This window comes from Rhipicephalus microplus, chromosome 8 (assembly GCF_043290135.1).
Source record: "Rhipicephalus microplus isolate Deutch F79 chromosome 8, USDA_Rmic, whole genome shotgun sequence".
Classification (NCBI taxonomy): Eukaryota; Metazoa; Arthropoda; class Arachnida; order Ixodida; family Ixodidae; genus Rhipicephalus; species Rhipicephalus microplus.
Window position 1 is genome coordinate 26,128,575 of NC_134707.1, and position 17,779 is coordinate 26,146,353.

Here is a 17,779-nt window from a genome sequence, read left to right on the forward strand (position 1 = left end):
GTGCATATTGCTAGCCCCATAACTGAAAGCGGATATCGAAACATTGTTGGTACACTGAACGGGTTTGCCGAAAGGAGTCATAACTGACGACCAGGAGTAGCATTATCGAAATCTAAGCATCTGTGCCTTTGAAAAAGAGGAAAATCTGTACACGCCCTTCACGCAAACTTATCGACAGAGAACCCGTCTGTACAGCGTTACAAACTGTCTTTATTTCTTACATTCTTATACCCTAATTCGCTCTTTGTACTGCGCCGAGCGGGCTTCATACGAATATCACACGCACGGTATACCGTGCGTGTGATATACACACGGTATACTGTATACAGTTGTTTACTGTATACAGCTGTATACAGTAACTGTATACAGTTGTTGCAAACAAGGTTGTCGAAGCATCGACTGCATTGACAGCTGTACGGAGCTCAACTTGATCAATCGATATAATATCACTGCAGTGTACTTTCACTTCTCAAATGTCACAGCATAATAGTGCAAAAGTAGAAAGTTTAGTTAGATGAGACGAGTATTGATTTCTGCAACTGCGATCAATACACCTGCCAGTAATGACAAGCTAAGATTATGCAGGCCTGATGAATTCATGGACTATATTTCTAGAAATAGTAAATGACCAGTGTTTATTATTAAAGCGAAAGTTTTTACGTGACCAAAACGGCTGACCATGGAGGTGTATAGTTGTGCACCGCCACTGGTGCCCGGGACCGCAATGGCACACAATGAGAAAAACGAAACAATCCAGGATCTCCGCGGCATTTGAACCCACGCCTCCTGTGCGGTAATCGAGTATTTCATACCACATATCCACGCCGGTGACTGTATACAGATCCGCACGGTACCACACATCCACGCTTGGAAGACGCTGTACGGGCGTCATGTCGGGCGAGAAATCATGCTAAGTGACGTTATATGTATATAGCACGGGTATAAAAGTAAAAACAACCAGGCGTCAGATGTGAATCGTGTAATGTGTGTGGTGTTTATAATTTCACACTCGTGAAAGAGGGGTCAGCCATTAATAAATTGTCAGCAGCCAACCAACCAGCCAAGGCACCGCCCAAGATGTGTATAGCGAGATAGCTCGCTATACTCTACTCTGCAGAACGACGAATAAGGGTATCGTGGGTGCTCCACTAGTACCCAAATTACCAGTTGGCGGCTCTAAAACATAAGCTTAGAAATTCTCCTTCTGACATAAAACTACTTGGCTACTTTACGTACATAAGACCAAAACTAGAATATTCCTGTGTTGTATGGGACCCCTTTACTAAATCTAACATAAAAAAACTAGAAGCAGTGCAAAGAAAAGCTGTTAGGTTTGTTTATTCAAAGTTTAAAATTACGGACTCGCCGACTGAACTTATGACTGCTAACAACATTGAAACACTTGAATTACGGCGAAAAAGGAACCGACTAACCTTCTATATCTTCTTGTTAATTATAAGTTAGCCCTTGACCCGTGTGCATATGTATCTCCTCTGTCCACTAGGCATACACGTCATCATCACGCCCATTCTTTAACCCCGTATTTTGCTAAAACCAACGCGTTCCGATTTTCCTTTTTTCCGCGTACTGTATCAGAGTGGAACTGTCTAACTGATCTTAGCCAATTTTTTGTTGCTTAGAGCTAATCTACGCCCTGTTAATTTTATGTTATGTATCCATAAAATGTAACATTTTTGCCATGTTATCTTTTATGTGTTCTATTAGTCGGTGTTTCGATTCCATTTCTCGTGATATATTCTTATTTTTTCACGTGTGTTTTTGCTTGTATCCTGCCTCTTGTACCTGTCCTGCTTGGACCAGTTCTTGGTTTTCAGTATTCAATAAATAAAACAAAAATTACACTTTTGACGTACTGGCTACTTAGTATAAATGTAGTTGCGACTGTACAACTCGGTAGGATGATTGTTGACGGTGCTCAACGGCCGACTTGAAAGCCACGGGCACGATACTGTGAGTGGCAGTCGCACTTCAGTGTAGGTGACAGGGGTGGCGTCAGGGGTGAGCACGGAGGGACGGAGCTTCCTGAAATTTTTCGTTGCCGCTCCCCCCCCCCCCCAAGAGGGAAAATAGTCACAGCACAATGGCTGAAATTCCCGCCTCCCATGCCCCCCCCCCCTCCCACTTAATGAACTCATTAATTATCACAGGTGTGCTCGCCTCCCCCCCTCGTAAAATATTCCTGCACACCCCTGGTAGGCGAAATGCTATAGAGTCCCATGTACCATGCGGTGCCAGCGCAGGTTAAGTCAAAATTTTTGTAGCCCTCTTGTACACTCTAGCACTTCTCAAAATCAAACCATTGTTTTGACACTCATAACTGCGGTTGTGCGCGTGTGGCGCGAAAGAGAACGTTCCTTCTTTCTTTCCTTCTTTCTTTCTATCTCTTTATAAGCGGAATTTCAGTAGCGATACAACGCGATTTCTTATGTACACTGAAGACTTGAGGATACGTAGCACATGCCGATAACGAATGGACGTTGACGAGCCCATTCTTTTCTATACTTTTTGTTTGTCGTTTTATGGACAGCATGGGAACGTAGCACATTGTTTTATAAGAAGTGATTGGCGATTACCGAGGCCTAAGATGCCGATAAGGGACAATCGTATTTCGCGGCCTGCCAAACATGGGATTCATGGTAATTGGGGTGAAAATTCAGGGACTGTATACAATACGCATGCTCCGTACTTTCAAGTGCCAGCGGCAAGGTATATGTCAATAAATTGTTAGTGTAGCTTGCAAAGAAGACCAGTTGGCGGCTCGTTGTCACCATTGCCGTCTACGTACTCGCTACGTACTCGCGCCAGAGAAAAGAAAAACCAACAAGAAAGATTGAGAAAGCAAGGCTGTTTTATTGTCCAAATAGCTAATTGAAATATACACCAAAAACTTTGCAGATAAAATCGTGACAGCTGTTCACGAGTTCAATAGCATGCTATTGTTCCGAAACTCAGGTTGCCCAAATCGGGGAAAACCACTGCAGCAGCCTTGGCAGTATAGCTATGGCAACCGTAAAGTACAGCGTCTCGTTGCTTAGCGTGTTGCATTAACCGTCACCAAAGGCGAGGGCATGCCAGCCGTGCGCTATAGTGAAGGCATTCGGCAGTCACGGGAGCGGCTATATACACATTCTGTGAGTTACCACCGTATTCTAGAAAGTTCCTTCACTCAATGCTTCACCTTGACTTGAAAAAAAACTCCATAGGAGCACCGTCTCTTGGCAGACCAAGTCACTGCATATCGGCAATATTCTGCAGCGATTCTCGAGAAGCGCAGCGTCAATTTCAGTCGAGCAGCGGCGCAGTACTCCACTCAGTCAAGTGAAAGGCGGAATTCGAGTCGATGAGCGTTTCTGAATACGGGGATTAGTCCAGCTCTGAAATGTCTCGCCAGACAAAAGCGCATAAGCGAATAAAACTGCCGAAGGCGTACGCACGAAAGCACCACGCAAAAGTAAGCGATATCTCGTTGACCCGGCAATGCGTCCAACGATACGCTAGCCCTGATAGCAGATTGCCCGGCATGACAGCAGCGTTCGGGCCAGCCTATACGCACGGCGAACAGCTAGCGATCAACTGCTGTCGCTGCGGTCCAGATGATTCATTGAGCACGGCAGTTAGTTGACTAAAAGTACGGTGCCGTGTCGTTCAGTGGGGCCCGTGCTTCCCCCTTCCCCCGAAATTTTTTTTCGTCGTGAAACCCATAGCGCAGAATGACCCTTCACAACCCCCCCCCCCCCCCCCCCCACTTAACATGCGTCCGACAAAATTGTTCTGCTTACGCCCCCTGCCGTCGTTCTGCGGTTCCTCGCTGTTTCGCTGATGCCTGTGTGCCACCAACATGCGCTAAAGCCGCCGAAGAAGAAAAGCATGTTCCTCAATGCGTCCTTCCCGCCCTCAAGTCGTGCCAGTAATGACCGACAAGCCAATCGGTAAGCAAAGCTGCTCTGGAATTCAGTCGGTACGACATTGATGACTTTGCGTTCCTTGGAACTTGACGAAACGACAAACGAAAAAGAGACCCACTCGATGACGTGAGTCACGATGGGTGTTTTAAATTGTGTGAGGCATAGATGTGTGCATGAGAGGGGTGGGGGCGTGCCAGCCCCCCTTTAATTATCTCAATGGGGGGGGGGGGGCAATTATGCCGCATACCTTGACTTAATCTGACATGGCCGGTCATTGTTTAAAGTGCAAGGTTATAGATATACGTAGCACATTAGTATGCTACCGGAACGACATGAGGATATACTACCGGCACATTATCGTGGGCCGTGGCGGTTTACACGTTGCGCCGGAAGACTTTAGGGTGTGGGTTCGAATCCCGACATGGGTCTACGTATATTTATGGATGTAGTATGAAACTACGCCCCTTTATTTAGTACGTATACTTGTATTTTTTTAGCAGGGTAAAGAGCTACATGAGTCCACCATTACGAAAAAACGAATGTTGATTGAAGCAGATGAAGTGGCTTCTATTCCGTGCTGATCTAGTGGACAATCTAGGTATGACGGGTGGTTAGCGTTAGTAGCACACAGCCCCCAATGAAGACTTGAACTAAGACAAACAAGGTACTTAGGAAATTTAAGCAGCCGAGATACACGATGAGATGCATATCCACGCAAATGCTTCCACGTTCATTTGCGGGAAGTGGCTTAACTCGATGAGTGCTTGGCGCTGGGAATAGACCAGTCGCATCCATGCGTATACATATGCTTGCCATAATCTGGGTCTGTTCACCGTAATTGTTTCTTCTGTGTTTAGTGAGCCTTCTTGTGCAAGAGGCCCCGCCGCGGTGGTCTAGTGGCTAAGGTACTCGGCTACTGACCCGCAGGTCGCGGGTTCGAATCCCGGCTGCGGCGGCTGCATTTCCGATGGAGGCGGAAATGTTGTAGGCCCGTGTGCTCAGATTTGGGTGCACGTTAAAGAACCCCAGGTGGTCGAAATTTCCGGAGCCCTCCACTACGGCGTCTCTCATAATCATATGGTGGTTTTGGGACGTTAAACCCCACATATCAATCAATCAATTCTTGTGCAAGAGCTAGTTTTCTGTCTATTTTTGTTATGATTTTGATCCGTAAGGTGATGGCTGTTCTTCAGTTGTTAGATTGTGGTTTCGCGAATGTGTTTGCCTGTTTCTGCTGCCTTTTGGTGCAAGATTTCTATGAATATTTTCTGTTTTCTGTGAATATTGTTTAGTTTAAAGTGAGCGCTCGTCTCGTATAATCTTTATGTGTCTGGTCTGTTTTGCGCTCCTTGCTAAGGCCTGGCTGGGCCGTATTTTTGTTGATGCGGCCTAAAGTACGAGGCCCGAATCACTGCGTTCAGCTCTCGCATAGCATGGATCTTCATGGATCGGAACAAACTCGTCCAAGTTCGTGTGCATCAAAGACAAGCGAATACGTACAGGCGTTTTTACGTTTTTTTTTACCCACGTATTTATGCCACTTATTCCATGTGACACAACTGATGAGCGATTGGAAGGATTGGTTGTCGCCGTATTTCGCGCGTGCACTTCAATGTTTCCTGTTTCATACATGGCGCACAAAAGCTTCAGTGTTACTTCAAGTTCAAACAACAAGCAGTGTGCAGTACCAACTAACATACAAGTAAAGAAACATTGAAAGTTCATACAACAAAGGAAAAGATGGCATCCAAGTGGGCTTGAATATTATGGCTTCGTATACGTTGTATCAAGAATCAATACTTCGAGACAAATAATGCCACAGCCAGCCATGTGATTTGACAATGTTTTATGTCTACTGCGCGAAATATGCATGCCTGTAAATATTCGGGTGGTCGTAGAGATGATAATGTTATTTGAGACAAACAGAATGAAACGCAGGGGACGCGTCTTTGGAAGAGCAAAAGAAAAAAATTCTGGAGCCATTTTTCAATGGGAAAAGAGAAGCATGCGATTCTGAAATGTGCTAACAGTTCTTTATTTGTTTCTTTTGCTTCTGTCACTGTTTCCTTGACTTTATTTCTATACCTGGTTGAAACAAAATAGCTCTGCTTGGTTGCGGGCGAGGTGTGAGGGCGCGTCCACACAGTTGATATCGTACCCAATGACTCGCGTTCTGGTGCCGGAACTCAATCATGTGGTCCTATCCGGGCAGGCTATGAGAAGTGAATAGTTCGCACTAATCACGCAAGAATGAGCATTGTTTTTGTCAATTTTACTATGAAGTTTACTATCACGTGATTCGAAAGATTATTGCACAACCATGTTTTAGGGGCGAAGCAGCTCTTTGACTGGCCTGTGTAACGCTGTCCCTCGGCACAACGCGCCACGCACCGCAGGTGTTGGCGCGGTGACAAGTAGGTCACACCACTGTTGTGCGTTGACGTCACGCTCACCTCACAGTGTGGGCTGACGTCACTACCTCTCTCGTCGGCCACGCGTTCGCCTTGGTGCTTGCGGCTGCCGCCTCGTCTGTTCACCCGCAACACTTTTCTACACCGCCGTCTTGTCACTCGGCCGCGGTAGTCTAGAGGCTAAGGTACTCTGCTGCGGACCTGGAGGTCGCGGGATCGAATCCCGGCTGTGGCAGCCGCATTTTCGATGGATGTGAAAATGCTGTAGGCCCGTGTGCTCAGATTTTGGTGCACGGTGCAAGAACCCCAGCAGGTTGAAATTTCTGGAGTACTCCACTTCGGCGTCTCTCGTAATCATATGGCGGTTTTGGCACGTTACAACTCGCATATCAATCAAATACATCACGCCGACTCGTCTGTTCACACGCAATAAAGCTGACATGCGCCTAATGTACGCGTTGAAACTTGTCTGTGCGTGTAACCTACAAGAGCTACGCCAGCCATCGCTTCAAACGATTCTTCCAGCGCTCACCGCAGCACCCGCGTTAGCGCCGTTCAACCCGTGACGCCACACGCGCGCAACGCTGCTGTCTCGCATCCGCTCAGGGTTACATTTCAGGAAGATATCCAGGATTTTTGTTAGGTGATAATTAAAAAGGTTCTAGTCAAGCTATGACCACTGCAATTCATTAATTTCGTTAGGTTGTTTTTATGTATGCAAATCGGAAAGTGATAACCTGTCTTGTTCGTCATTGATTTTGTTTTTTATTGTATTAACACGAGAGGCCCCACCTGAAATTTGTAACCTAACACTTCCTCCTGCACATTTGCCTGCAATGTATTACATTTTTGACACGACTAATAAAGAACGATTGATTGAACGAGTAGTGAGTGACCTCGACAAAAGATCTGATTGCCACATAGTAGACACGACTGTTCACCCCATTATTCATTGGAAAACGGCGTTAAAATTGCTTGCACTCGCGTCACTGAAACCGCCATGATGGAGCACTGCATGGTAGGACACACGTCTGTGACGTCTCGCTATTGTTATCATTACATCGCTTGCAAGTTATTTTGTTGTGGGCGCACGGAGGAGAATAACATTGCGGCCGCCTCGTTATCAGATTGAAGCGTGTGTGATAACACTGCCCTCGCGTCATCAAAGCCGCCTTAATGATCAACCAGTTCATTGTGAAGCTGCGTCCATGTCGTTACGAGCAAGCTATTTATAAAAATGCGCACGTGAATATCAAACCTTCTAGAGCCACATTGCCGGGTTTTTCCCTGTACGACAATTGATAGTTCACTTCACTTCACTTTATTACCTTAAAGACCCCCTTGAAGGGGTATAACATAAGGGGTGGGAAACATACAACAAATGTAATACATATGCAGGATGGGTATAAGTATGAACAGGGGTAACCAATACAGAAATAAAATAATACATGTGCAGGATCATTATACATATTAACAGGCGTAACACCTTGCCAAAAAAAAAAGAAGACAAAGTGAGAACCAGTGGCACAAAAAGGAACAATGTAATGTATTCAAATTGAAAAGAAACGAGTGACATTTTGTGTAAATGTTGAGTGGCACATTATGGTGGCGAGATCAGTGGAAAGGTCATTCCAGTCGGAAGCTGCACTAAAAAAGGAGGAGGCGGAAAATGTCGTGGTACGGGCGCGTAGCCGGCCGACATGAAAGGAATGAGTGGTGCGGTGAGATGTGCGGGCAGGAGGCAAGATATATATAGGGCTGGAGGCAAGATATAGTATACCGAGCTTACCGTGATAGCAATATCGAAGTGCGCGTGTGCGGATACGTATGATACCCGTACTGCTTACCGTACGCGTACGCCTTTTTATGTGTGTTGGGTATGCGTGAACAAGAAAGATATGCTGAAACAGACACAACAGAAGTCTTCAAAGTCGTGTACGAAGTCCCATCAGAAGCACTCAACAAGCATAATTAAGCGTGCCATCGGTGTGAAACTCTGCGTGGTGCGTAATTTTGATTGGGTGTTTGGATAACACCACCATGATTACCTTGTCATGTGCATACACACATGTAGTTCAACCAAACTTAATCGCGGCCTTCAACAGACCATCTTACAATAGACTAATGCGAAAATGCAGACATGAGTAGCTGTTAGGTTCTGTTGGCACAACGAGCAAGTTTTGTTATTTTTGGAATGTCAGAGGCATCTTCTAAACACTCCTTGAAGAACTGACACCACTAGAGAACAACTGCACTTAAACCAGAACACATAACACCTAAGAAGACAGAAGATAACGTGTAGAAATAATCACCCCTTCATCTGAAGATAAGTCATGAAGAAAGGCATAAGCTACATGCCTAGTGTCAGACAGTTGTGCACTACTTTGTTTTTAACATACTGTTATGTGCAGAGAGAAGGGATGGCACAGGAGCTGATCTCATCAAGGTAAATTATGAAGAAGATGCCTAAAGCGAAGCACAGCAGCCAATAAAGGGTACCTTAGCCATTGGTGTCTAGCGGCTCAAGGATTGGTCATATCGGGCAACCTCCCAAAGATCGGGCTATAGGTGCCAGCACCGCACCCGCGCAAGTGTGGATAGGCGGTCGACGGCGCATATACAAATACTCGCAGCCGCGCTTCGTTCAGTGGCTCAGGGGCTGACACTATACTGCATTTACCACATATACGCACATGTTCTCGCACCAGTAATAACAAAAATCTTATATAAGAGTTCAGCAGAAAGCTTTCATCGATTGATTACGTGCATGACAGTGCTACAACAAAAGCCTAATGAATGAGATGAGACAAGCATGTTTTTTTTTTTCAGACAAAAATTATTACTGCCTTCAGTCAGTCACTAACAATGCCACATAAACGCTGAAGACAATGTAACAAAGATAAAATTTTCAGTTAAGTTACACGACCTTACATATAAGGCATGCCGTCTGAATTATTTCCAATGTCTGGCTTCTTTAAAGCATTCTTAAATCTAAGCACACGGTTGCACGCGGTAGCTCTGCTTTCAGTACAGTTTAAGTAGCGATGTGTCACTGTTTATGTGGTAGTAATATTCCTATGTAGCGATACCACGGCCAAATAAACACAACTAAGGCTCCTAGCACGATCAATAAACTACAGTGCTGTAATTGTGCACCTACCAAGAGCACCCAAATGTATGGCCTAGAGCCTGTTTTTTTTTTTTTTTTTTTTTTGCTACCGAGTCTCTGTAGTAACCCGCTGCATTTATACACTATTTAATAGTTTTCAAGTTTGGGAGGATGCCCAGAGCATTTTGTGATATGCTTGAAACAGAAAGCAGCACCCACTCTGAAATTATTCTGGTGAATGGAGGGTACAACGACAATAAACGGCACTTTGGAAAGTTGCACTCGCTGATCTTATTACAACGCATAAGCATCCGAAAGATAAAATGCTCTCGTACGTCGTTATAGGCATAGGTAAAACAGTTACACTCGCACTGACATGACTGGACAAACCACACTTTGAAAATTTCCAAGACGTACGCGCACATAGAAGCATGACGTGGCTAGCAGACGACGCATGGAGCAATCCACCAGGCGACGACTTTGCTCGATCTCGCGGCCAATGTATTTCTGTTGGACTCCAGCAGAATCTGAGCTCTGGCACAGAGCCCGACTGCTTACACTAGTCCAAGGGCACATGAACGTTTTCTCAGCAGCAGCAGCACACCAGCAACCCACAGCCAAGAACAACAGGTGCTCAGGTCTCTGGTAGACTAAAATAGATGCCTTGGCTCATATCAGAAAACCCAACGACTGAGATGCATAGCCTTTCATCTTGCTGCTTTCCTACCTCAAGTTCTTCTTTTTAGGGGCGAAGCTCCTTAGGGCGTGGGCTGTGCGTGCCCTGTAGCCTGTATGTAGCCACCTCTAGTTTAGTTCTTGCAGTGTTCACTAGATGGCGGTACCGTCCCCTGTATGTAGCCACCTCTAGTTTAGTTCTTGCAGTTTTCTCTAGATGGCGGTACCGTCTCCTGTATGTAGCCACCTCTCGTTTAGTTCTTGTAGTGTTTACTAGATGGTGGTACTTGTAGCTGATGATGAAAAGATGCAAGATGTTATAAACTAGAAAGCGGTACTTGTAGTTGATGAAAGACGCGAGATCTTATAAAATAGGAATGATGTCACATATGGCGCGTGTCATTGGTTGAAGGCAATCGTTCGATTTAGTGCGGCGACGTACGCTAGGGGGAGCGATGTAATAAAATCGAGTGGGCAAAATGTACAGAGGATTCATGGTTTACCAGGTTTACCTCCGGAGCTTCGCCCACTCATCATCATTCACTTCGTGGATATGGCGGAATTTTTTTCAGTTTAATTTGCTTCCCTCTCTTCTCATGCTTCAGAACTATAGCCGTGCTTTTCTCCAAGTGGGATTTCATTTATTAATTCTTTTTGCTTCTACACGCCAGTGCCAGTTTTTTCTTCACTGTCCTCCACTGTCACATCACGCCCCACAGTGGTGGTCTAAAGGCTAAGGTACTCGGCTGCTGAGCCGCAAATCGTGGATCGAAACCCGGCTGCGGCGGCTGCATTTCCGATGGAGGCGGAAATGTTGCAGGCCTAAGTGCTCAGACTTGGTTGCACGTTAAAGAACCCCAAGTGGTCGACATTTCTGGAGCCCTCCACTACGGCGTCTCTCATAATCATATGGTGGTTTTGGGACGTGAAACCCCACATATCAATATATCAGGGTCATATCACGGCACACACTTGAATACAATACCATAACATCATTCGACACTAGACTTTCTGCACAAATCAAGTGTTCTTGTGTATAAAGAAAAAAATATGAATACAGTAAATTGAAAAGAAATAAAATGAAAGCATAAGATTGCATCAGTTAAATGGAATTAGTCACTGAGTGAGGGTGGCTCAAGGCCGAAGTACATAGACACCTGGCTGTCGTACAGGCAGGTGCGGCAGTTGGTGAGAAGTGTAGCGACCTTATACATCCTTCCCACTCTCTGACGCGTCACTTTCAAGTTCTTGTGAAAGTCCACAAATGCGAAGTCTGCAGCCACTTTACCAAAGCCCCACTCAACAGCCTGCCGTACAGTGCTCATGCACTTGTTGAAGTGCGCCTGGTAGGGCTGCAAGCGGGCGCCTCCATAAGGCTTCAGGAGCAGAGGCTTTAATGGGTAGGCCGGGACTCCATAAATCACGTATTTGTTACCCCTGGCTACCTTGACAATATTTTCGTAGAGCCTGGTGTCTTTCAGGATGTGTGAAACAAAACAAAAGGGGTCACAAGTTTTCTTATGCCAGAACTTGGCTGATGCATGAGTGTCAGTGCACAGCATCAACACAAGGCTCAGTGTCGACAGTATTTTTTGTGTCCATTTGTTGCAACATGGCTGTAAAGAATGGCAGAGAATGCCATGCTGGCTCTACACCGTGTCTTCTCCCCAGACATGCTGCATACCTGCATTTGACACTATATGCCATTTAAGCTAATCTAACGACTTCCTAGCAAAATAACTAATATTTCGGCTAAAACGTGAAAAGTTGGGAAGTTCATTACACATGGCTGCAAGTGACAAAGTTTCCTTGAAGCCAGCTCCAAGAAAGGAGGTAATTTTTCCCATTGTAGGATCTTGAAGCAATTCGTGCAAGTTAATTTTACCAGATCAAAATTATTGTGTTTAACTTGCATTTAAGGAACGGTATACAGTGCAATTGATTATATTATTGTGTGACAGATGTGAAAATACTACGTGTGACTTTTTTTGCATGGCATGTAACAAAGAAATGTTTAGCTTGCACTGTAATCATCAGAATATTTACCTGCACCACCATAAACCCTATAAGAAAATAATAATAAAGAACTTTTTGAATGACAAACAATGGTTTCCCAGTAATGAGCGCAAGTGGAGTGAACAATGCTGATGCAAACATAGTACCTGTATGTGGCCTGTAATGTTGAGTTAATGTTGAAATCAGAACATTCACCTGCCGACTGTATTCCACAGTGGAGAAGTCTGGTTTCACGCTATTGCAAAATTTGGTGTACTGTGAAACGAAAACTTTGGTAGCTGGAATGGCATCTTGGCTTACATTGTTGGTAGTCACTATATTTACAGATGAATTGATTGAAAAAGATCTTGGTAGTCACTATATATACAGATGAATTGGTTGAAAAAGATTATGCAAGATCAAGTAGCTTTCTTTCTCAGCAATCTGTACTTTATGCAACTGTGTGCATGAACACCCTTTGGAATGTCACTGACCATGTGGCATCATATTTAATTGCATGAATGCAATTATATTAAGCTGACTGTGAAGCAGTGGTCACACACACACACAAAAAAAATCCAGGAGTTGTACTCAGCCACACGGTCAAACATTAAGATGGCTTTTAGATGAGGAGACTTATTCATCGATATTGTTGAAAAAGATTTCTCAGAACTAAGTCAAGAGAGTGGTATATTATTAGTAATTTATTCTCAATGCATGGGGAGTGGTGGCAATCGCAGCTACCTACCTACTGCGGTTGCTTCCTTCAGCGACTGTGCTAAAACTGAAACAGTGTTCTATGTGCTTGTGCCACAGAGGCTTCCTCATGCACTAACAGTGATCTTAGCCATACCTATTCACAGGACAGCTGCCTGCCGTCTGCAAGTCAAAAATATGATCTCAGTATGCTGACATTATACTGCCCTAGACAAATAACAATAACACTACACCAAAAGCTCACTGTTCAGCCAGGTTCTTAGCACATGAGTTATGACCTAGGTATGTTTGCGATATGACAATTTGCCATTTGACAGCTACAAGCTGAGTTTCTGCAAAGGCAAAATCTTATTCGCAGCACTTACCAGCATCATGACGCCGTCCCCTGAATGGGCCATCTAGCTGGCAAATAATTCCATTGGCGCACATAACAGCCTGATATTTCTGGCAATGGAAGCGCTTGTGCCCAGAGTAGTGCTCCTACTGGAGCTTAGACGGCCGACAAATTCGTCGTGCCGTGCCATCTGTGAAGCCCCAGCAGTTCTTCAGTGGAGCACCTTCCTGGTGCACGGCCTAAAAAGAATAACAAAAGAACAGATGAAGCAGCTGCCAATAGCATTTATGCACAAGTACAGTTTTCAGATATAATCTTAGTAAAAAACATTCTCCTTGCTATTTTATTTGACATGGACAGCCGAGACACACGAACAAACAACAAGCGTGGCCAAACGAAATATTCTCACTTGCCTTCTAGCTGTTCTTGTACTGGTTTTACGCTACTGTCTCCACCACCCGCAGTGGAGGGCACTTTGCTTTTTACTCGTACCATAACAGACAGCAGAGTTTCACTCTGTCTTTCAAAACTCTAAGGGGCATCAAAAGTTGAATCATTTCATGCCAGGCAGTGAATAAGCTAACTCAAAATAACAAATGACGTTCTTGGCAGTCTAGGAGTGCACATCACAGTGGCAGTTACAGGAACGGGTGATTGATACATAAACATGGACATTTCCTTTTTTGGACCAGGCTATCCAAAAAGGTAAACAGTGCCAAATATAAAAATGATGTCTGTTTATTTTAGCAGTAACCATATGTGAGAAAGCAGTAGCAATTATTGTTTATGATGCTTGCTGCTTTTGTGAAGCACACTTATGAGTTTACTAGAAGCATTCATATTCATAGCTTACTCAATGATAAAAGCAGACACAGCATGAGCTTGGTGCTCAAGAACAAGCTGTGCCCAGTGCGTCAGTGCGTCAGTGTTGAATTCATTACTGACAAATATTTTCACTTAACATTTCACAAAGACGCACTGCAATGTGCAATATAATTGAAGGGTGAATTATGCGGGCCTCTCCTAACTTACAGTTAGACTTGTGCTCCTTGAATTAAAAGGACACTAAATGCAAATGTTTCATGTCACATTAAAAGGCCAACGATTAGGAGTACTTAAAGCATAAACATTATGCACAGCAGCAATTTAGTAACAAATATAAAGGTAAACGTAGAATGAGAAGCCAGCCAGAGTATTGGAGCTCGCTTAGACTCACTTGAAAGATATATTTTGCTCTGGGCACTTGCTCCGATTCAGACTCGCCAAAAAATTTCCCCCTCGGACTCAAAATGAGTAAGTTTTTTCTCCACTGCATTCACTTAAAATCAAACTCGCCAACTTATTGCTGAGGTAAACCAACACAGATGCACAGCTTGACCAGAGTCTCGATGAGCCTCGGTGTGTTGCCACATGAGTCTGCTAGCATAATATTTCCTTTCTCAGTGTCACAGCTGTTTGATGCCAATATCTCACATAATGGGTGCTCTACTTTCAATCTTGTTCTTGAAACACGTGTTACCGGTCCGGTAATATTTGTATTACATACATGGCTCACACGGAATACCGTTATGGATGGATCCGAACAACTTTATCAAGGATTTTCGGTGAAAGAATTCGCACAAGAGGTCATTGCACCGCATTCTTATGGTCTTATTGACCTGTTGTTTGTTGTTTTTTCGTGTGTGTCTTCTTGCACAGTAGAAACAGGGTTGCAAAAGAATAAACAGGCTGCAAAAACAACACAAGCTGCCACATTTACATGTAATGTGATCGCTGGAATGTGCCCATGTTTGTCTGAGCTCAAAATTGTAGTACAGATGTATTCTCTCAGCGTGTGCGAATATGTCTTTAAACTCGCTGCGACGCGAACTGAACATTTTTAAACTTCGAGGAACGAACAGACGCATTTCAATGCATTTAACCAGCCTGAACCAAGGCTTTTACTGCAGCGTCCTGCTGCTATGCCGTAAAATTGCCAATTTAGTACACTCGCAATGCAACGAAATCGAAATCAGTAATTGAAATAAACGTGGCGTATTTAGTCGTTTCAACTTTCACGCCAGCTACTATGGATATTCTGCCAGTTTTTGGACATGTTACGACTTTGCTTCGTACAAAAAAAAAGTGATATTCGCACAAAATCGATCGACTTTCATACTTACCTGCGAAAACAGTTGCAGGTTCTGGAGGTTCATCCAGCCATGAACCGTGAGATCTGCAAGCAGGTGTCCAAAGTAATATTCGATGTGAGACATTACTTTGGACACCACACTTGAGATCACGGGGCTGTGGCGGTTGAATATCGTCTCCAGGTCGCAAAGTCGATTTGGATAAGCGAGGCGCCGCAGTGTCATACACAAAGCCTCGTGATCTGACGCTCGGACGCGCTTCGCACTCATCACTTCGCCGGGAATGAGCAGGCCAACGATCAGGTCGTCCAAATCGCCTTTGTGGAACCTGAAGTTACGATGAAAGGTGGTTCCGTTGATGGCGTCGATATCCAACACGCCGTTCTCGTGAAGGTTCCTCCGCGGCTGCGGCTGTAGCAGATCCATAATCAGCAGGTCGTCGATGTACTTCCACGGTAGATTTTGAGCCAGGAATGAATCTTGGAGCACACTCTTTGCCATATCGACGACCACTTCTTTGCGAATGCGGCTAGCCGCTGACCGTTCAACCAGAGAGGCTTAGCCAGAGAGGCTTAAAGAATTGTGCGGTGGCTCCTTATAGCCTTCTGCACGCAGCCAACTTTAATGGGTTAGGTGATTATATAGCACCAAAACACTTGATAATTTTACATGTTAAAAGTTATTATATTTGCGCCGCAGCGCTGGCTAAGTATTATTTAAAAGAAAATGAATATGTGTGCATCCATGATCATAATCATCGGCGAACGTAAACTTTTACGTACGAACGTAAAGGTTCCCGTATGTGTAGCAAAACGCTGCTAAAACTCGGGCGCCGGTAACACGGTAAACGTAAACTGGTAACACGGTAACGTAAAGAAGTATACGTACAAGCTAAAACTCCCTATTTTTCAGATTTAATGTTACTGCGGTAGCGTTGGTGTACGTTGTGTACGTACAACATGGCGGCACTCTCGGACGCCCGATTCGAAGTGATTCTCGGGCGCCGGTAACACGGTACACGTAAACCGGTAACACGGTAACGTAAAGAAGTATACGTACAAGCTAAAACTCCCTATTTTTCAGATTTAATGTCACTGCGGTAGCGTTGGTGTACGTTGTGTACGTACAACATGGCGGCACTCTCGGACGCCCGATTCGAAGTGATTTTGGCGTAGTTGTTGAAAGATTCACTTTGTTCGCCACAAACGACTGTTTGAAAAGGCTTTGCTTGCCTTCGGTTAGCTTCGATGACCGAGTATTACGGATAAGTTGGCGTAGTTTTTGAGATAGCTTCCCATTTCGAACGCGTCTAGGCCTAACTACAAGATCGATGTAAACCAATCGACAACATAAATGTTTTCGCGTTTGGTGCGTGGTTCCTATTTGTTTACTTTTATTATTACTGCAATAAACTTGTAACAATGCTTCGCGTGGTGGCATAGGCAAACACAATCGTTTTTTTCTTTCCACTGTTTAACTTGTTATCCATCCGATAGGTGGCGGCACCATCCCAGCTGGGGCACGTAAACCACGTAAACGCTATCCCGCTAAACTATAAGACGCTGTCCACGACGAACGTTTGCTGCCCGGTAACTCCATTCCCTTAACCCCCGCTATTACGCAAACGGTAAACTATAATTGACTAATGCCACCACTGATGTTTGCATCTCGGTTAGAACCGTCACTTGAAAAAACGCCCGTGAAGGAAACCTGTGTCTGGGTCACGTAAACAGCACGCTTGGTTCTAAAAGTGGAGGAGAGGGGCTGCACTTACTAAAGATTTTTGACGGCCTTTGTTGCCTTCCTTCTCCTTAATCGTTTCGAGAGTAACACCGTGTACACACACTCTGCGGTCTTTATCCGAGACTCAAGCTATTTTGCCTCGCCGTCAATCCAATCCAATCCACTGCCGGCTTTTTCTGTTCTATCGCGGGTATTACGTGCGGCTCGTAAAAAAAAGAAATGAAAGCGAGGATGATCTCTTCCCCATTCATGGCACCAAGCCGCCTTTCCGTCAACCGACGTGCCGCATTATCAGGCGGTCGTAGTACGTTGGTTAAGGCGATCACGCCGAGGACTAAGACGATTAGGCGCTCTATTTTTCCTGCTTGCTCTTATTTATTTTTTTTCGTTCCCGTCGATGCACAATGCAAAGAGCGCTTTGGCCTTTCGTGGAGTAAGCCGCACTCTGCCTTTTAGGCCCGCATATTTTGAGCCCACGGAATGAAACGGACAGGTTAGGTAGGTTCAAAGTTCTTCCTGTAGGGCTCTGTCCTTTGTTGAAAACGTGCTGCCCGCTTTCACCGTTGTTATTCCTCCGGTTAATCCTATATCACGTCTTTTATGCGATGAAAGATTTACTATCTGTAGCACCTAGTGACTTGTATGCCTCTTCCGAGCACTTGTGGTCAATTACTCGCTTCCGATTTTCCAAATATTTAATAAAAGTCGTGTCAAATATGGAAGTGTGGAATCGATGTTAT

The 17,779-nt window shown here is 44.7% G+C and overlaps 1 protein-coding gene, 1 long non-coding RNA gene and 1 pseudogene across 4 annotated transcripts in view; 1 reads left to right on the top strand and 2 right to left on the bottom strand.

Annotated features, from left to right (window-relative positions):
- The window catches only part of LOC119164300 (homeobox protein OTX2), a 231,649-nt gene that overhangs the window by 39,949 nt on the left and 173,921 nt on the right, over window positions 1–17,779 (top strand). For 2 of the 3 annotated variants that reach the window (XM_037416461.2, XM_037416462.2), the window contains exon 1: window positions 3,607–3,950. The exons of the other annotated variant lie outside the window; for it this stretch is intronic. In XM_037416461.2, the coding sequence (XP_037272358.2) occupies window positions 3,841–3,950 (110 nt within the window). In that variant the 5' untranslated portion in view covers window positions 3,607–3,840. Of the gene's footprint in view, window positions 1–3,606; window positions 3,951–17,779 lie in introns of those variants that run through there. 3 annotated transcript variants of the gene reach the window in all.
- The window catches only part of LOC142768881 (uncharacterized), a 99,893-nt gene that overhangs the window by 13,612 nt on the left and 68,502 nt on the right, over window positions 1–17,779 (bottom strand). The window lies entirely within an intron of this gene.
- Window positions 11,234–15,797, bottom strand: LOC142769135 (uncharacterized; annotated as a pseudogene).